The sequence below is a fragment of the Bos mutus genome, chromosome 3 (assembly GCF_027580195.1).
Source record: "Bos mutus isolate GX-2022 chromosome 3, NWIPB_WYAK_1.1, whole genome shotgun sequence".
NCBI lineage: Eukaryota > Metazoa > Chordata > Mammalia > Artiodactyla > Bovidae > Bos > Bos mutus.
In genome coordinates, this window is record NC_091619.1 from 98,704,919 (window position 1) to 98,726,535 (window position 21,617).

Below are 21,617 nucleotides of genomic sequence, written 5' to 3' on the forward strand. Positions count from 1 at the left end.
CAGCTCGTAAAGAATCTGCCTGCAATGCAGGAAACCTGGGTTTGATCCCTGGGTTGGGAATATCCCCTGGAGGAGGGCATGGCAACCACTCTAGTACTCTTGCCTGAGAATTCCCATGGACAGAGGAGCCTGGGGGGCTACAGTCCATGGGGGTAAGAAAGAGTCGGACACCACTGAGCAACTAAGCACAGCACAGCACAGCAAGGGATTATGCTGGCTTCCATGGTAGCTCAACAGTAAAGAATTCCCCTGCTAATGCAGAAGACTTGGGTTCTATCCTTGGGTCAAGAAGATCCCCTGGAGAAGGAAATGGCAATCCACTCCAGTATTCTTGTCTGGGAAATCTCATGGACAGAGAAGCCTGGCAGGCTACAGTCCATGGGGTGGCAAAGAGTCGGACATGATTTAGCAACTAAACAACAAGGGTTTATGCTACTTCACAATAATTCATTTAGGTATTTGCAGATATAAATCCATTTACAGATATAAACATGTTATCTATTACACTGAAGAAACACTAGATTTGAATTACTTCTAGTAAATTTTATGTGTAGGTTATTATTTATCATTACTACCTCCCTTTTACAAATAATATGATTAGCATCATACAAGTAGCAAGTGTGATTTTCACTGTAATTCTGTAATTCTATAGCTATACTTTTTAAATTCTGAAGTGAAGTGAAAATCGCTCAGTCGTGTCTGACTCTTTGCAACCCCATGGACTATACAGTCCATGGAATTCTCTAGGCCAGAACGAGTGGGTAGCCTTCCCCTTCTCCAGCGGATCTTTCCAACCCAGGCATCAAACCCAGGTATCCCGCATTGCAGGCAGAATCTTTACCAGCTGAGCCATAAGGGAAGCCCCTTTAAATTCTGAGATTATAGCAAAATCAAGCTACTTTGGTCCCTGTACATCATCAGTCATTTACTCTTTTCTAATCCTTATTTTATACTACACTCTAGAACTTGTTCATTTTGGAGACAGAACACAATTGAAGGAACTCTCAATACAGTTTTTGGAACATTTTAACGTTTTAGAGATTAATTTGTCTGCAAATCTGAAATAAGTTTTCTTGACTGACCAACATACTGTCACTTACAACTCAGTATTGTTTATGGAGGAGTTAGTGGTAAAGTTGCTGTGTCAGAGTATAAATTATCAAGAAGAAAACAGACATGATCTTTGCTCTCATGGAGTGCACAGGCAGTTGAACATTACAGTTCAGTTCAGTGGCTCAGTCGTGTCCGACTCTTTGAGACCCCATGGACTACAGCACGCCAGGCTTCCCTGTCCATCATCAACTCCCTAAGCTTACTAAATTCATGTCCATCCAGTCGGTGATGCCATCCAACCATCTCATCCTCTGTTGTCCCCCTCCCCTCCGGCCTTCAATCTTTCCCAGCATCAGGGTCTTTTCAAATGAGTCAGATCTTCTCACCAGGTGGCCAAAGTATTGGAGTTTCAGCTTTAGCATCAGTCCTTCCAGTGAATATTCAGAACTGATTTCCTTTAGGATGGACTGGTTGGATCTCTTTGCAGTCCAAGGGACTCTCAAGAGTATCCTCCAACACCACAGTTTACAGTTCTTCAGCGCTCAGCTTCCTTTATAGTCCAACTCTCACATCCATACATGACTACTAGAAAAACCATAGCTTTGACTTGACGGACCATTACACAAATATATAAAAATATGTGTTACTTGTTATAATTAATATGAAAGTGCAGAAGACTGAGCCAAGTGAGGAAAATATAAAGCCTTAATTGAGACTGGACTCAGGTGATTAGAGAATTGTACCAAAAACCACACGAAAGTGTTTTGTTTCCTAGGATGCAAGGTTCTAAAACCCTTCAAAACCCCCAGAGGCTGTAGCTGCCGTGGCGGTGAGATCTTGGCATCCCATTGTCCAGTCGGGGGCTGGCGCGACTTTGCCTGGCTCTGGAGGGGACCGCTGACTTTATTCTACATTGCTGTGATGTGAGGGGAGTTTTCATCAATGGAACTTTCCAATTTTTCCCCCTAGCGTCTTCCTAGCGTCTTTCTGCCAGATCATTCGCTCCTCTGTGGCTGTCGCCCGTCTGGTCCATCTACCAGAGGACCCTTGATTTTGAGTTATCTCTCTTTCTCCGCCCTGCAAGCCTAGCACTTTGCGGCTTCGCGCAATACTCGCTCCGGGCCGTTGCACTTGGCCGCACAGTCCACTCCTTTCCCTCCAGGCTGCAGGTGGGTCGGAGGCGCGCGGGCTGGCGCGGGTGCCGGGCGCTCCTCGTCCCTGGGTGTCCCCTAGGTGGAAGTCGGCCAGGCGCGAGCGCTCGGTGCGCATTCTGGGCAGTCTGCGCCTGGCGCGCGCCGCCAGCCCGTGCTCGCTCCCGTCCCTCCTCACGCTCGCGGCGGCCCGGACAGCGCGCGCCGCCTCCCGCTCGTCCTCTGGCTGCCCCTGTCGGCCCTCGCGGCGCGCGCACAGGACCGGCCCAGGCTCCCCACTCGGGCCGGCCGGCTCGCGGGTTTGCTTGCCCCGCCCCCCGGTGCCGCAGCTGGGCGCTTGCGCGGGGCGCGTGGCCGTGGCCGGGGTCTCCGCCGCAGCCGGTGCCGCCGCCGCCGCCTCAGTCAGTCAGTCAGTCCCCAGCAATGGCGGAAGGAGGTGAGCGAGAGGAACTGCTCTCGCCGTCGCCGGTCTCTCCGGCCAAGCGCCTGTGCTCGTGGCCCAGTCCACAGGCTCACCACCCTCGCGGTTCGCCCGGGGCGGCCGGCGGCGGGGTGGGGGGCGTCGGCGGCAGCTGCCTACCTCCGGGGGCCCGCCCCCACCTGCAGCCCGAGTCCTTGCTGGACTGCGCCGCCAAGACGGTGGCAGAAAAGTGGGCGTACGAGCGGGTGGAGGAGCGCTTTGAGCGGATCCCGGAGCCCGTGCAGCGCCGCATCGTCTACTGGTCCTTCCCGCGGAATGAGCGGGAGATCTGCATGTACTCCAGCTTCCAGTACCGCGGCGGCCCTGGCGCCGGCGCGGCTGGCGGCGCCGCGGGGGCTTCGCCGGCCGAGGAGGGGCCGCCGCCACCCCCCGGGGCCGCCGCTCCGGCCGGCTCCGCCCCCGGGGCCGCCGTGGCGGGGGCGTCCCCCGGACTGGGCTCTGGGGCTGGAGTGGCCGGCGGCGGTGGCGGCGAGGGGCTCCCCTTCCGCCGGGGCATCCGTCTGCTGGACAGCGGCTCCGTGGAGAATGTGCTGCAAGTCGGTAGGTGTTCGCTCGGCTTCTCTCGGGTCCCCGGCCTCCTCTTCCGCAGGTGCCTTCTCTTTGCACAAGCCCTGAGCTAGGACCCCGGCTTTTTGCCCAACTCCCGATCCTCTGCCGAAGGACAAACTAGTCACATAAAAAACTTTTCTCAACATTTCGTCAGGTCCACTGCTGCTCTTTCCTCCACTACCCCCATTTCTTTTTGTTTGAGAAGCGAATAGATCTCTTTTTTATTCTTCGTTCTACACCCCACGCCAAAGCAAAAAGGATGGGGAAGTATGGCTTTCTGGATGTAATCATTTCTGAAATGCGTTTTTCTAATTTAAGTTTAGAGAGGAGCGAACTGTTAGTGAATCTGGAGCAAGCGGTCTTACAGGGAACGTTTGAGGGACAGGCTGTCAAAGGCAATCTAGTCTTTGCAGATTGAAGCTGGGTATAATTAACTTTAAAAATGGGAAAAATCTCAGCAAAATGCCGTGCATTTCAGACAGTTTTAATTATCTGCTTTAATGTTTTTTTCCCCTGGACCAGTGATACTTGGGGATCTAGGCTGTGGACTTAACAATACCCGAAGATGGAAATGTGACAGCTTCTTCTCCACACCCCCACCCAAGGAAAAAAAAAAGGCACAATCTGGAGTGGGGGTGGGGTCTGTCTTCCTTGTCAGACTGGGGTAAATCAAAAGCTGGTCACGTTAGGTTTTTCAAATGCTTCTCATTTAACAAGTCTTCATATTTGCTTTTGTTTTATCTTTTTGTTTGTGGGGGAATGAAAGTGATTTCTTTTTCTTTTATTGCTCTAGAGCTTCTAGTCAGTTTGTTCATCTTATTAAATATACAAATTCAGTAGTCCTGATTTGTGGAATGGGTAGGGAGAAAGGAGAAAAAATGACATTGTTTAACATTGACTTGCTTTGTGGGGAAATTTAAATACTGATTTTTTTTTCTATTTGGACTGTTATAGCACTTTGGAAGTACACATTATCCGTTTTATTGTACAGTATATGCTCATATTTACTGAAAAAATATTGATTTTTGAAAGGAGTTGGAGAGAGGCTGTTTTTAGAATTAAACAGACACAGGAACCCATATAAACAGGAACCCCAAACATCTAGCTCTCTTCTCCCCAGGTAAAACTGATGTATTTGAATTTTTTTTTTTCCATTTGAAGAGTAGCACATTGTGGTGTTTCATATAAAGCAACCTACTTTTGATTATTGAGAATCACTGAATCCTGTTTCTTTTTAAAGCAACATATACCACAATTTGTTTTGCAAATGTGAAATGTAAATTTATCTAAATTTATCCTGTGTCAGAATACAGAAACGGTAGATTGAGAAAGTTTTGTTTATTTGAGGCTATTCCTTTGTGTGTTTCTGTACATATTTGTAATAATGAATTGAATAACAGGTAATTAAGGTGTGCAGCTTTAATTCTGAAAGCATGAAAATGAATATGGGCATTTCATTATTCATCTGTAGATCATATTCTTTTTATGAGTTTATATCAATTAATTTTTAAGTTTCTTGTTTAAATATATTGAATTGAAAAGTTTCAATTTAAGTAGTCATTTTATAGTAAGAGATACTGTATTTGAAATAATTTTCAAACTTTGAAGGGGCAGTTGAGAAAGAAGAGTTTTAAAGAAGTATATATTTTGAAAATGACTATAATGTCAAGTTGTAAGTGAAATCAGATGTTGTGAATGATCCAGGTCATGTTTAAATCAGATTTTTTTCTTCTACAGTATGAGAGTTGGCATGCTTCTTAGGATGATGAGCTCTTGTCTGATAGTTTTAGGGACTGGATAAAGAATATATTTAAGCATATTTTCTGATTCTTACATTGGATTTCATAGATGAAGGGAGGATAATGAATTAATCATTTTTAAGTAATGCTATTTGAGAAACATGAGTTGTGTAATCTTTATTTTTCTGATTTTAATTTATGCTAGTGAGGGTGAAAGAGAAGAATATTCCATTCTTTATCATTCTGAGTTCTGTATCTTGGCATGAACCACCGTTAATTTTTTTGGCTGCATCATGCATCATCTTCCCGCACCAGATGATCAGACATGGCTACCCCATGTTGGGAGCACAGAGTTTTAACCACTGGACCACCAGGGAAGTCCCAAACCATCGTTTAGTATGTAAAATTAGAGAACCATTCCTCATCTCTTAAACCTAAAATGTGAGTATGTGACAATCTAGATGATAGGTTTTATAAAAGTATTACCAAGAGATAAGCAAAAAAATGATTTGTATATAGCAAGACAGTAATCATGTTCTTCACTTTATAATTTCACTTCACATTCAATATAGGGGCTTCCCTGGTGGCTCAGTGTAAGGAATCTGCCTGCCAGTGCAGGAGACATGCGTTCAGTCCCTGATCCTGGAAGATCCCACATGCCTTGGAGCAACTAAGTGCATGTTCCATAACTACTGAGCCTGTGCTCTAGAGCCTGGGAGCCGCAGCTACCGAACCCATGTGTCCTAGAGCCTGTGCTCTGCAACAAGAGAAGCCATTGCATTGAGAAGTTCATGCTCCACAACTAGAGTAGCCCTTGCTCACCACAGCTGGAGAAGAGCCCGAGCAGCAACGAATATCCAGCACAGCCAAAAATAATAAATAAATAGTTACTTAAAAAAAAACCCTCAATATAATTACTCAGTGCTACTATTAAAAATTCTTATTTATTTCCTTACTATATCCAAGCCATAGTTAAAACCTCCGAATTGGAAAGTTACTGAAGGCTGATGCTTTAGGAAGTAAGGGAAATTAGGGTATTTCTTTTAAACATTCTTTTAAAGCAAAGATTCATAAAGGAATTTAAACAAGGTAAACATGAAGTATTTTAAATATTTTATTACTTAAATAAGTAAATTTAAAAATAAAGAAAAAAGCACAACATAAAAGAAAAAAATTGAAACAAAATAAATTAGACAACAAAGACTCTGTACAAAGAGTATTTATATTCAGTAACTTCTGATTACTTTCCACATGGAATCTGGTAATGGGACGTCATGGACTGGTTAAAACACAAATGCTCTGTAGAAAACATCCAATTTTGAATTAGAACTAAAAGTTTCCCAGCTTGATATAAAGAAATGGGAGGACTGTAGCTTGTTATGCTCAAAGGATACATTTCTTTTACAAGATAGTACTGAATCAGAGGTATTGCTCCTTTTAAAAGGGGAAAATTATAAATTAGTCTTTTCATGGACATCTGTAAGTTTGAAGCTCTGTGAATAGATCTTTCTGTTCTCTCGGTATTATGAAGGTAATAGAGTTCAGATGTTTTAAGCATCTGCATTTTAACCTGTCTAAGGAGCCCATGGAAATAGTTGTAGTATAAACCTTGGGAAAATACTTACTCAGGAATCTGCAGATGGTATAAGAATGGTACAACTATAATTTACTAATAATTTTAAGATGTTGACCCATCATCATATTTTAAATTAATGTCTCCGTGTCTGGTAGAACTTAAAGGAGGATTGTGTCTTCTCAGGGAGAACTAACTTAATTGATGGAAAAGAAGCATTGATAGTTTTTCTCTTGTATGCAGAAATATTATATTTATTTGAATATGTAGATTTTCAAAAATTGGATAAAGTCTTACAGGGGCCTTCAGTGTTGGTATATCTTAATTATACAAATGTTTATCCAGAAATTATCATATATTCTGACGGTTGAGCCCCATAGTTTTAGCCTATGCATTTTCTAATAAATGCATAATTTGTGTGTGGATAATCTTCAAGACTACAGTCACAATGCTAAGTACTATTTATGTGAAAGAAATGTAATTACAAAGTCAATAATAATAAAAAGATCCATTTCTGGAAGTTATTCATAGCTTACACATTAAGTAGTTAAGTTTATAATTATGAGTGTGTATATATTATCAATAAACATCTGTGTAATTTTTCTGTAGTACAGCTTTTGTAAAGTGCAGCAGTAATAAGTATTGCTGGTGTTGATTTCTATAGGTAATTTATTTTTAATCTATATTATTTAGAGGAACAAAAGATATCCTCACCTAAAAAGCTGTATAGCATTGTAAGTTAGAATAGATATAAAATCATAATAAAATTTCTATGTGGGGAAAAATGACTTAATTTATATGTGAGATATTCCAGCAGGGAAAGCAGCTGCATACCTTTAAGGGATAAGTGGTAACATTTTTTAGAGTAGAAACTTATCAGGTTTTAAAATCACATTGCTCTTTTTCTTTCTTAAGCAATGAATTTTCTCCTTCCTTTTCTACCACAGTACCTCACACACATATCTTAATATTCAAGTTATTGTTAATTTCCAAAAATATACAAACAGCTCCTGTAGTTTAATATGAAAAAAACAAACGGTCTAATTTAAAAAAATAGGCAGAAGACCTAAATAAACATTTTTCCAAAGAAGACATGAAGATGGCTAATAGCACATGAAAAGATGCTCAGTTCAGTTCAGTTCAGTCACTCAGTCGTGTCTGACTCTTGGCGACCCCATGAATCGCAGCACGCCAGGCCTCCCTGTCCATCACCAACTCCCGGAGTTCACTTAAACTCACATCCATTGAGTCGGTGATGCCATCCAGCCATCTCATCCTCTGTCGTCCCCTTTTCCTCCTGCCTCCAATCCCTCCCAGCTTTACTATCATGAAATATCACCTTACACCAGTCAGAATGGCCATCATCAAAAAATCTATAAAAAATAAGTGCTATAGAGGCTGTGAAGAGAAATGGACCCTCTTACTCTGTTCATGGAAATGTAAATTGGTTCAGCCTCTGTGGAGAAGAGTATGGACGTTCCTTAAAAAACTAAAAATAGATCTACCATATGATCCAGCAATCTTACTCCTGGGCATCGATGTTCATAGCAGCACTATTTACAATTGCCAAGACATGGAAGCAACCTAAATGCCTAGAGAAAGATGAATAGATTAAGAAGATGTGGTACATATATACAATGGAATATTACTCGGCCATGAAAAGTATGAAATAATATCATTTGCCACAACATGGATGGACCTAGAGATTATCACACTGAATGAAGTTAGTCAAAGACAGATATTGTATAACTTATATGTGGAATCTGAAAAGTGATACAAATGAATTTATTTACACTTGAAACTAACATAACATTGTAAATTACACTGCAATAAAAAAAGTCTGTTGAATAGTGAATGTTTAGAAATTTAAAACAGACTTAGTTAAGAGAGAGATGTGAATTTTTATAATGAGTGTGGTGCTAGAAGATAAAGGGAAAACTCCATACTTGTGGGTATAATAAAGCTGATAGCAGTAAGTGGTATGAGTGTTGCAACAGTGTGTATCTTTTATGTTGACTGCTTCGTGTGAAGAATGGTGATTTATCAGTTTTTTTCCAAATCTTTAGATGAATTCTTATTGAAGGTGACTTTCTCAATAATAGAGCTTTAAAGACAATGAATAAACTAAAGGTAGTAGACTTTTAAAGGTTATTTTTATTTTAGGAATTAAAAATGTATTACTGAAGTGTGAATACAAAGTCTAAATTTTGAAGTGAAAGGACTAGAAATTTACTTAAGCCTGTGTGAAACAGTTTCATTGCACTTGTTTCAATAACAGCTGTTAAAAATCAAGACATTAACAGTATCTTAGAGTTGATGGTTATATGAATATACATATATATCTATCTACCTATCTGTATACGTGTTAAAATGTATAGAACTATTCTCCCTGAGTACATCATGAGAAACGCTGGACTGGAAGAAACACAAGCTGGGATCAAGATTGCCGGGAGAAATATCAATACCCTCAGATATGCAGATGACACCACCCTTATGGCAGAAAGTGAAGAGGAACTCAAAAGCCTCTTGATGAAAGTGAAAGAGGAGAGTTGGCTTAAAGCTCAACATTCAGAAAACGAAGATCATGGCATCTGGTCCCACCACTTCATGGGAAATAGATGGGGAAACAGTGGAAACAGTGTCAGACTTTATTTTTCTGGGCTCCAAAATCACTACAGATGGTGACTGCAGCCATGAAATTAAAAGACACTTACTCCTTGGAAGGAAAGTTGTGACCAACCTAGATAGCATATTCAAAAGCAGAGACATTACTTTGCCAACAAAGGTTTGTCTAGTCAAGGCTATGGTTTTTCCTGTGGTCATGTATGGATGTGAGAGTTGGACTGTGAAGAAGGCTGAGCGCCGAAGAATTGATGCTTTTGAACTGTGGTGTTGGAGAAGACTCTTGCGAGTCCCTTGGACTGCAAGGAGATCCAACCAGTCCATTCTGAAAGAGATCAGCCCTGGGATTTCTTTGGAAGGAATGATGCTGAAGCTGAAACTCCAGTACTTTGGCCACCTCCTGCGAAGAGTTGACTCATTGGAAAAGACTCTGATGCTGGGAGTGATTGGGGGCAGGAGGAGAAGGGGACGACAGAGGATGAGATGGCTGGATGGCATCACTGACTCGATGGACGTGAGTCTGAGTGAACTCCAGGAGTTGGTGATGGACAGGGAGGCCTGGCGTGCTTCAATTCATGGGGTCGCAAAGAGTCAGACACGACTGAGCGACTGATCTGATCTGATCTGATTCTCCCAGAAGTCAAAATTACTGTTATTTTAGAAAATAATTTTAAAAATAAAGACATTAATATTAGTAACAACATACAAGAGATACTGAAAATGCTGTTTTAGTTTCCTATGGCTATTGTAACAAACTTCCACAAACTGGGTGGATTAAAACAATAGAAATTTACTGTCTCAGTTCTGGAGGTGATAAGTCTGAAATCAAGGTATCAGCAGGGTCATGCTCCCTCTGAAACTAGTAGGGAAATCCTTCCTGCCTCTTCCTAGCTTCTGGTGGTTTGCCAGGAGTCTTTGGCATTCCTTGACATACAACTTCATAACTCCAGTCTCTTCTTTGTCACATGGCATTCTTCCTATGTGTCTGTATTTTCACATGACCATTTTAGAAGGACAGCAGTCATATTGGATTAGGGGCCTACCCTGCTCCAGTATGACCTCAGTTTAACTAATTACATGTGCAATGACCCTATTTCCAAATAAGGTCATATTCTGAGGTGCTGGAGATTAGGACTTCAACATATCAGTCTTGCTCAGTTGTGTCTGACTCTTTTGCAACCCTATGGACTGTAGCTCGCCAGGCTCCTCTGTCCATGGAATTTTGCAGGCAGGAATACTAGAGTGGGTTGCCATTTCCCCCTCCAGGGGATCTTCCCAACCCAGGGATCGAACCTGCATCTCCTGCTTCTCCTGCACTGCAAACAAATTCTTCATCTTCTGAGCCATTGGGGAAGCCTGTCAATCTTGGGAGAACACAATTCAACTCATAACAGCTTCTCATGCTTGTTTCTTATTGTATAACATAGTTTCATATGAATTTTAAACTTTTATATGTTGAATATGGCTTTAATTAGATATCACCACATCTATTTTATTAGATAACTGACTCAGTTTGCATGATTGATTATTTAATATTTTTAATACATGTAGAACTTTTTTGATAGATAAGTGGTCATTTAAAGGTTAAACCTGTAAGCTTTTTATCATTATAAAAAATGATGACTGTGCATTACAGCACTCAGGCCATACACACGTGGATGAACAGATTACTGTCAGATTTTTTTTCATGAACACCATTTATAACTCATTTATAGAAATAGGTAACCCTCAGTTGTCCAGATCCTTTTCAGCATCTCCTTCAGTCAGATCACCAGTGGCTTGAGTGTTCTGCCAGTTCTGCACAATACACTGTACATGAAAGTATGAGACCTCATTGATAGTTTAAGGGCATAGAGATGGCAGTGCATGAGGTTATCATGGAGAAACAGGAGGGCAAGCTGTTCAAGCTCATCCTGGTGGGAGACAAGAGCCTGAGCTGGAGGGCCCCGTGTATGGACTTTCTCTGTTATATGCATAAGGAAGTTCTGCAGCTACTGATGTAGAGCAAGTGAGTAAACAGAACAGAGTCCTAGGTCAGCTTGCAGAAAGAACCCTAGGAGAGCAGAGAAATAAGGACAGTTGGATATCTTGTAAGTCTTGTAAGCTTACCTCAGTCTCTTTGCTGGGAGGGAGAGGTTTAAGGAGGCACTTTCTTTCTGAAATTAAGAATTCTACCACTCTGTCATGTCCTACTGATGCCCGTATCCCCTCACTGTACATTCTTTTTCCTGCTAATTCTGTGGTAATGAATGTAGTTTCTGAGTTTACTTTGTATGATTCGCTCTTGGGGCATTTGGAGGTACCAAGACCCTGGCAATTTTATGTGGCCTTTTGGACTGTCCTCTAAGAAGAAAGGGGCAGGCAGGAAGAAGTGGGGATCCCAGAATTAGTACAGGAGGAGGGGCTGCTCATTTAGCTTACCGTTAGCAACAACTTCCTATGTTAGGGATAAAACATACACATGCATTAGAGCTGGGGTATAGACCATAGGTGATGAAGAGAAAAATGGTTGGTCCTCTTTTGGGTCTAGAAGTCAGCTGCAATGTCACAGTTACTTAGGGTGGTCAATTAGCTTTCTCACTCTGCTTTCACTATTCTTTTTGTCTCCTGCAATGATTGGTGATCACCCACTGGATAGAGGCACATTGTCAGAGATGAATAAGCCTGATAACTGACTTGCAAAATAAATTAAGACCTGGGAGAGGTGCCATCCTTCTTTCCAGCTGGAGAGACCCCAACACCAAATAGTTCTGTAGGGAGCCTGATCATCAATTTCCAATTCCTCACAGAGCCAACCCATGTCCCACTCTGAACTCCCACTGGAAACGCTGCTTCTCTAAGCTGGGAGTTCTTGAGGAGTTAGGCAGAAGTGGTTGGAGTTGACTCTCCTTCTGGGATATCACTTGGGCTTTGGTATCAACAGAGTGGCTGACACTTATCTTCCAACTCAGACTGGCTGGGACAGGACAAGGGCTATGCTTGATCATGACCAGGCTTGACTGCTCCCAGCCTGGAATGCCCCTGCTCTGGACCTCTCATTTCTTTTTATTGGTTTATTTTTCAGTGCATCTTTAATTTGTACAGAAATAAATTAAGATGTAAACAAAAAAGGAAATAGGTAACCCTGAAAGCATATGAACCATGTCTTAACTTTTTCCAAAGTGTTAGTTGCTCAGTTGTGGCTGACTCTTTGCGACTCCATGGACTGTAGCCTGCCAAACTCCTCTGTCCATGGAATTCTCCAGACAAGAATACCGGAGTGGCAAATAGCCAAAGCAAGCTTGAGAAAGAAGAATGGAAATGGAGGTCAATCTGCCTGACTTCAGACTACACTACAAAGCTACAGTCATCAGGATGGTATGGTACTGGCACAAAGACAGAAATATAGATCAGTGGAACAAAATAGAAAGCCCAGAGATAAATCCTTGCACCTATGGACACCTTATCTTTGACCAAGGAGGCAAGAATATACAATGGAGAAAAGACAATGTCTTTAACAAGTGGTGCTGGGAAAACTGGTCAACCACTTGTAAAAGAATGAAACTAGAACACTTTCTAACACCATACACAAAAATAAACTCAAAATGAATTAAAGATCTAAATGTAAGACCAGAAACTATGAAACTCCTAGAGGAAAACATAGCCAACACAGTCTCTGACATAAATCACAGCAGGATCCTCTATGACCCCCGCCCCCCAAGCAATGGAAATAAAAGCAAAAATAAATGGGACCTAGTTAAACTTAAAAGCTTTTGTACAGCAAAGGAAACTATAAGCAAGATGAAAAGACAGCTTTCAGAATGGGAGAAAATAATAGCAAATGAAGCAACTAACAAAGAATTAATCTCAAAAATATACAAGCAGCTCATGCAGCTCAATACCAGAAAAAATAAATGACCCAATCAAAAAACTGGGCCAAAGAACTAAACAGACATTTCTCCAAAGAAGATATACAGGTGGCTAACAAACACATGAAAAGATGCTCAACATCATTCATTATCAGAGAAATGTAAATCAAAACCAAAATGAGGTACCATCTCATGCTGGTTAGAAGGGCTGCTATCAAAAAGTCTACAAGCAGCAAATGAAGCAACTGACAAACAACTAATCTCAAAAATATACAAGCAACTCCTACAGCTCAACTCCAGAAAAATAAATGACCCAATCAAAAAATGGGCCAAAGAACTAAATAGACATTTCTCCAAAGAAGACATACAGATGGCTAACAAACACATGAAAAGATGCTCAACATCACTCATTATCAGAGAAATGCAAATCAAAACCACTATGAGGTACCATTTCACACCAGTCAGAATGGCTGCGATCCAAAAGTCTACAAATAATAAATGCTGGAGAGGGTGTGGAGAAAAGGGAACCCTCTTACACTGTTGGTGGGAATGCAAACTAGTACAGCCACTATGGAGAACAGTGTGGAGATTCCTTAAAAAACTGGAAATAGAACTGCCTTATGATCCAGCAATCCCACTGCTAGGCATACACACTGAGGAAACCAGAAGGAAAGAGACACGTGTACCCCAATGTTCATCGCAGCACTGTTTATAATAGCCAGGACATGGAAGCAACCTAGATGTCCATCAGCAGATGAATGGATAAGAAAGCAGTGGTATATATACACAATGGAGTATTACTCAGCCATTAAAAAGAATACATTTGAATTAGTTCTAATGAGGTGGATGAAACTGGAGCCTATTATACAGAGTGAAGTAAGCCAGAAGGAAAAACATCAATACAGTATACTAACGCATATATATGGAATTTAGAAAGATGGTAACAATAACCCGATTATGAGACAGCAAAAGAGACACTGATGTATAGAACAGTCTTATGGACTCTGTGGGAGAGGGAGAGGGTGGGAAGATTTGGGAGAATGACATTGAAACATGTAAAATATCATGTAAGAAACGAGTTACCAGTCCAGGTTCGATGCACGATACTGGATGCTTGGGGCTAGTGCACTGGGATGACCCAGAGGGATGGTATGGGGAGGGAGGAGGGAGGAGGGTTCAGGATGGGGAACACATGTATACCTGTGGCAGATTCATTTTGATATTTGGCAAAACTAATACAATTATGTAAAGTTTAAAAAAAAAAAAGTCAAGTCTACAAGCAATAAATGCTGGAGAGGGTGTGGAGAAAAGGGAACCCTCTTACACTTTTGGTGGGAATGCAAACTAGTATGGCCACTATGGAGAACAGCGTGGAGATTCCTTAAAAAACTGGAAATAGAACTGCCATACGACCCAGCAATCCCACTGCTGGGCATACACACTGAGGAAACCAGAATTGAAAGAGACACGTGTACCCCAATGTTCATCGCAGCACTGTTTGCAATAGCCAGGACATGGAAGCAACCTAGATGTCCATCGGCAGATGAATGGATAAGAAAGCTGTGGTACATATACACAATGGAATATTACTCAGCTATTAAAAAGAACACATTTGAATCAGTTCTAATGAGGTTGATGAAACTGGAGCCTATTATACAGAGTGAAGTAAGTCAGAAAAACACCAATACAGTATACTAATGCATATATAAGGAATTTAGAAAGATGGTAATCATGACCCTATATGCAAGACAGCAAAAGAGACACAGATACAAAGAAGAGACTTTTGGACTCTGTGGGAGAAGGCGAGGGTGGGATGATTTGAGAGAATAACACTGAAACATGTATATTACCATATGTGAAATAGATTGCCAGTCCAGGTTCGATGCATGAGACAGGACACTCAGGGCTGGTGCACTGGGATGATCCTGAGGGATGGGATGGGGAGGGAAGTGGAGGGGTGTTCAGGATGGGGGACATTTATACACCCATGGCTGATTTATATCAATGTATGGCAAAAACCACTACAATATTGTAAAGTAATTAGCCTCCAATTAAAAAAAAAAAAAGAATACTGGAGTGGGTAGCCATTCCCTTCTTGAGGGAATCTTCCTCACCCAGGGATCAAACCTGGGTCTCCTGCATTGCAGGTGGATCATTTCCATCTGAGCCACCAGGGAAGCCCAACTTTTTTCAAACCCCAAGTTAATATGGTTTGGAATTGTGATATTAGAAATATATTACAGTCCATTCCAGATTACTATTATGTAAATTTTCTACCTTGTGGTTTATATATAGGCTTATTTCTTTCTTCATATAGACAACATGCTTCTTGGCCACTTTTAACCTGTCATGGAGCTGGTATACTGACGAAATCACACTCATTTTAATATTAGCTTTAGCATTATATTATCATATGATAAATTTCTCTGATACTTTTCATAATCCCATATAGCCAACTGATTAATTTTTGGTTCTCAGTATTGAGAAAAATTGTTCTCCTTCTTAGACTATATAATGTGATATGCCTTAAATTGATACTCAGTAAATGCTTATTGAATGAATGAGCAAGCTGTTATATAATTTAAAAATATTTAGATAATATGAAAATCTCTCTTTATTTATTTGTATGTAATGGGAGCCTAGAAGATATACTGGCAAAATGTAATTTCTGGATGTTTTTGATTTTTAAAACATTGTATAGATTTAAAAATACCAATGAAGCTTATTAACTAGTTTCTGATTCTTTTCATTGGATATTTGGTCACTTGTTTTGTGTAAAGCTCAGTAAATAACTATTTACTTACTTTGGGTGGAAATCATTCCAAAATACTTTGTATTTTCCTATCTTAGACTACAAACCCAAGTTGGATACCAAAGCCTGTGCTTCTAAGAACTACATATGTTGCCATCTTTATGTAGGTGGGAAATTGTAGACTGAGTAAGTACTTGACCCTAAGAGATTCTCTGAAACCTGATATAGCTGATTTACTTTGTTGTACAGCAGAAACGAACACAACATTGTAAAACAATTACACTCCAAAAAATTAGTAAATTTTATTGAATGTAAAATTTGCCTCAGAAATTGGTTTTAAAGGAAAGAATGGTAGGTTCCAGTCGTTGATTTCACATTAAAATCGCTGGAGAGATTTTAAAGAAAGTGCCAAGGACTCACCCTAAATTAATTAAAAGTCTGTTGAGAATGAGGACTGATCCTCAGAATTTTTAAAGAGCTCCTAGATGTCTTATGTGCAGCCAGGGTTGAAAAACACTGTTCTAGAAAAATGATCACCTTTATTAGTATTTTCAGTGTTTTTAAACTTACCTTAGAAAATCAAAACATTATTTAATATTTATTACACAAATGCTTTGGACTATGTCAACTTTCTTTTCTATTTCAGCCTGTTTTTTTCTGTCTCTCTTCAGGTTTATTAATGGATCTCAAGGAAAATTATTCTCTTTCACTTAAAAAATGATTGTCTGTGTTTTGAAAAGGTCCTATGCAAAAGTGTATAAATTCTTGCCATCAAAAGATACTCGTATAAATGTAACACCAACATATAATTTTATTCATGTTTGTTCACTCCTTCACTCATTTGCAAAACTTAACATTTAACATTCTAAAGTACTCAGTGCAAAATAGAACATAAGTTCTGTATTTAAGGAGTGTATAGTTTAGTATAGGATACACATTAAAATAGCATTTAACACAATGTTCTCTAGTAATAGAGGTAGTTACTGCGGAGGTAAAGAGTAGAAAGTGATTAACTAGAGAAATGGGGCTAGCTGGATAAATTACTCTATTTTAATATAACTTCAATTATAAAAATATTAAAATTATGTATAACAGTACAATAAAGATTGAAGACATTATTTATCGCTTACAGGTTAGATTGATCCTTCATGAAGTTCCTTCTAATTAACATTTCTCTGCCCTGTAATACTCTAGTTCATAGTTGACTCAAAGGGGTGACATTAGCAGGCAGGAAGATGACAGAAATATTGCCAGATTTTTGTTTTCCCTCAGTATAAATTTTACAGATTTCTGTCTTTAGAATAACTTTATTATATCTTCATAGGATCTTTAAAAAAAATTATTGCTTTTTTAAGGTACAAATATATGATAGAGCTAATCAGTAAAATAGATTTTGGTCTATCCATCCATTCATTATCCTGCATTCTGTAATCAGCGGGAAAATGTATTATGCCTTTAAAAGCACTTGGAGATAATTACATCTCTTCCCTACTCATTTATGGTCTTATTGAATGGAAGCTGGTAGCATTAATACATTCAGGAAAAGTCATCCTGTTTTTATTTTGCTTAAATCTATCAATACCTGGTAAACTGACAGGACTGTCAAGAATCACCGACATACACTGATGTTAGTGGTATAAAACCCTTCCCCATGTCATGGTTCCCTCTTGTGAAAAAATAATTTTGCTGATCTTTTCTCTCACTCAGTATTACATTATTATTTTTATTTTTAATTAAAGTATAGTTAATTTACAATTTTATATTAGTTTCAGGTATACAACATAGTAATTCAGTTTTCTATAGATTAAACTCTCAATATTATTGTACTGTTTACTGGTGTGTAATTCGCATGTTCTATCATATATATTATCACATATATGTAGAGACCATACAGCAGGTAGCCTCAGAATTCTGGCTCCTCACTACATTTCAGTTTCCCCAGCCATGGTGGTGGTGGTACATGCTCAATCTTGTCTGACTCTTTGTGACCCCATGGAGTGTAGCCCATTAGGCTCCTCTGTCCTTGGGATTTCCCCAGCAAAAATACTGGAGTGGGTTGCCATTTCCTCCTCTAGGACCAACAATTGTTTTGAGGATAAATCAACATGTTAAGTATTTAGAACAGAGCCTAACTCTTACTAGGTATTATGTAAATATTCATTCTCTATTATTATTGTACCAAAATTGTTGAGGTAGTCCATGTTTGTTACCTTTCCTTTAACCTTCATGCCACCTCTGAAGCCTTTCAATCTGACTTCTGCTTTCACTCACTATGTTAAAATTGATCTCTTAAAGGTTACCAGTGACCTCATGATCGCCAGACATAGTATCCTTTTTTCAGTCCTCATCCTTTATGACCACTATATAGAATTTTCTATAGTCTTTTAAAATACTTTTTCCTAGATTTTTGTTTTACTTCACCATTCTGGTTTTCTTTCTACCTTTCTTCTTTATTCTCTTACTCCACAAAAGTAGGACCACCATCTTGCCCAAGTTTTCTAATTAACCAGTCTTGTTTATTTCTATATCTTCAATTACTATTTTATGAATATAAGTTAGAAAACTGAGCACCGAAGAATTGATGCTTTTGAATTGTGGTGCTGGAGAAGACTCTGGACAGTTCCTTGGACTTCAAGGAGATCAAACCTGTCAGTCCTAAAGGAAATCAACCCTGAATACCATTGGAAGGACTGATGCTGAAACTGAAGCTCCAATACTTTGGTTAACTGATGCGAAGAGCCAACTCATTGCAAAAGACCCTGATGCTGGGAAAGATTGAAGGCAAAAGGAGAAGAGAGCAGCAGAGGATAAGATGGTTAGATAGCATCACTAACTCAATGGACATGAATTTAAGCAAACTCCAGAAGGACAGAGGAGCCTGGTATTCTGCAGTCCACAGGGTCTCAGAGTTAGACATGATTTATCGATTGAATAACAAGTTAGCATCATATAATGTAGTGATCTCAAATTTGTTTTAAGCCACTCCACTTATTTTCAAATGAAATCTTAGATGATATTCCAGTTTTTGCAGCAGGAAAATTTGAGCTGTTTTGGGAATTGGGATAGGGCCCAGAACTCAGTCAGCTTGGCCAGCTTTTTCCTTTTGATCCCTGAAGCACTTCCAAATAATCTTAGGATTTGTAGTCAGGAGATCTGCGTGAGATTTCTCATTTGTAAAAGTATCAGAATTTTTGTGAGATTCTAAATAAACTCCTATACATGAAAATACTTTATTACAAATAATTTGACTATTAAGTCTATATCATTGTTTCTCCCTCTTGAATTCAAGATCAGCTTGTGTATTTGCCCACTGCTGCTGCCAAATCGCGTCAGTCGTGTCCGACTCTGCGTGACCCCACAGACGGCAGCCCAACAGGCTCCTCCGTCCCTGGGATTCTCCAGGCAAGAATATGGGAGTGGGTTGCCATTTATTTCTAAATGGATACCCTACTAGCTACTCAAAATCAACGTGTCTGATAAGGGATTAATGTCCAGAATATGTAAAGAACTTCTACAACTCAACAACAAAAAGCAAACAACCTGATTGAAAAATGGGCAAAGGACTTCAGTAAACACTTCTTCAGAGAGGGGACGCAAATGACCAATAAGCACATAAAAAGATGCTCAGCATCACTAATCATTCAGTTCAGTCTCTCAGTCGTGTCCGACTCTTTGCGACCCCATGAATCGCAGCACGCCAGGCCTCCCTGTCCATCACCAACTCCCGGAGTTCACCCAGACTCACGTCCATCGAGTCAGTGATGCCATCCAGCCATCTCATCCTCTGTCGTCCCCTTCTCCTCCTGCCCCCAATCCCTCCCAGCATCAGAGTCTTGTCCAATGAGTCAACTGTTTGCATGAGGTGGCTAAAGTACTGGAGTTTCAGCTTTAGCATCATTCCTTCCAAAGAAATCCCAGGGCTGATCTTCAGAATGGACTGGTTGGATCTCCTTGCAGTCCAAGGGACTCTCAAGAGTCTTCTCTAACACCACTAATCATTAGGAAAATGCAAAAACCACAGTGGGCCATCACTTTATATCCATTAGGATGCCTATTATAAAGAGAAAAAAAAAAAGAAAATAACAAGTGTTGGTGAGGATATGGAGAAATTAGAAACTTGTGTATCACCAGTGGGAATATAAAACAGTACAGCTTCTGTGGAAAATGATATGGTAGTTCTTCAAAAAACTAAACATAAAATTATTGGATCTAGCAGTTCCACTTCTGGGTATATAACCAAAAGAATTGAAAGCAGGAACTTGGATGTTTGTACACCCCCTTATGGCAGCAGTAGTCACAGTTGGCAAAAGGTATAAGCAACCCAGGTGTCCAACATCAGATGAATGGGTAAACAAAATTTGGTATAAACATACAGCTTGCTATTATTCAGCATTAACAAGGAAGAGAATTCTGATGAATGCTACATGGATGAACCTTGAAGATACTGTTGTTCATTTGCTAAGTTATGTCTGACTCTTTGCAGCCTCATGGACTGCAGCATGCCAGGCTTCTCTGACCTTCAGTATTTCCCAGAGTTTCCTCAAACTCTGGTCCCTTGAGTTGGTGATGCCATCCCATGATCTCATCCTCTGTCGCCCCTTCTCCTTTTGCCTTCAGTCTTTCCCAGCATCAGGGTGTTTTCCAAGGAGTTGGATCTTCACATAAGATTTCCAAAATATCGGAGCTTCAGCTTCAGCATTCCTTACCATCTGAGCTACCAGGAAGCCCCTGAAGACATTATCCTAAGTGAAATAAGCCAGACACAATAGGGAAAAATTATATGATTCCACTTATATGAGCTACCTAAAATAGGCAAATTCATAGAGATAGAAAGTAAAAGAGGTTACCAGAGGCTGGGGGGTGGGGGGAGGGGAATGGAAAGTTTTTTAAATTAATTTATTTTTTTACTGAACGATAATTGCTTTACAGAACTTTGTTGTTTTCTGTCAAACCTCAACATGAATCAGCCATAGGTGTACTTATATCCCCTCCCTTTTGAACCTCCCCCATCTCCATCCCCATCCAACCCCTCTAGGTTGATAACAGAGCCCCTGTTTGAGTTTCCTGAGCCATGCAGCAAATTCCCATTGGCTATCTATTTTACATATGGTAATGTAAGTTTCCATGTTACTCTTTCCATACATCTTACCCTCTCCTCTCCTCTCCCCATGTCCATAAGTCTATTCTCTATGTCTGTTTCTCCATTGCTGCCCTGTAAATAAATTCTTCAGTACCATTTTTCTAGATTCCATATATGTGTGTTAGAATACAGTATTTATCTTTCTCTTTCTGATTCACTTCACTCTGTATAATAAGTTCTAGGTTCATCCACCTCATCTGAACTGACTCAAATGTGTGCCTTTTTATGGCCGAGTAATATTCCATCGTGTATGTGTACCACAACTTCTTTATCCATTCATCTGTCAGTGGACATCTAGGTTGCTTCCATGTTCTAGCTATTGTAAATAGTGCTGCAATGAACAATGGGATACTTGTGTCTTTTTCAACCTTGGTTTCCTCAGGTATATGCCTAGGAGTGGGATTGTTGGGTCTTATGGTGGTTTTATTCCCAGTTTTGTAAGGAATCTCCATATTGTCTTCCGTAGTGGCTGTATCAATTTACATTCCCACCAACAGTGCAAGAGTGTTCCCTTTTCTCCACACCCTCTCCAGCATTTATTGTTTGTAGATTTTTTGATGATGGCCATTCTGACCAGTGTGAGGTGATATCTCATTGTGGTTTTGATTTGCATTTCTCTAATAATGAGCAATGTTGAGCATCTTTTCATGTGTTTGTTAGCCATCTGTATGTCTTCTTTGGAGAAATATCTGTTTAGGTCTTTTTCCCA

General features: G+C 40.1%; 1 protein-coding gene across 1 annotated transcript in view; it reads left to right on the top strand.

Moving 5' to 3' along the window:
- Positions 1–2,455: 2,455 nt before the first annotated feature.
- Positions 2,456–21,617, top strand: part of ZSWIM5 (zinc finger SWIM-type containing 5) — a 147,364-nt gene continuing 128,202 nt past the window's right edge. The window contains exon 1 of the mRNA XM_070368166.1: positions 2,456–3,225. Within this exon, the coding sequence (XP_070224267.1) occupies positions 2,628–3,225 (598 nt within the window). The 5' untranslated portion in view covers positions 2,456–2,627. The remainder of the gene's footprint in view (positions 3,226–21,617) is intronic.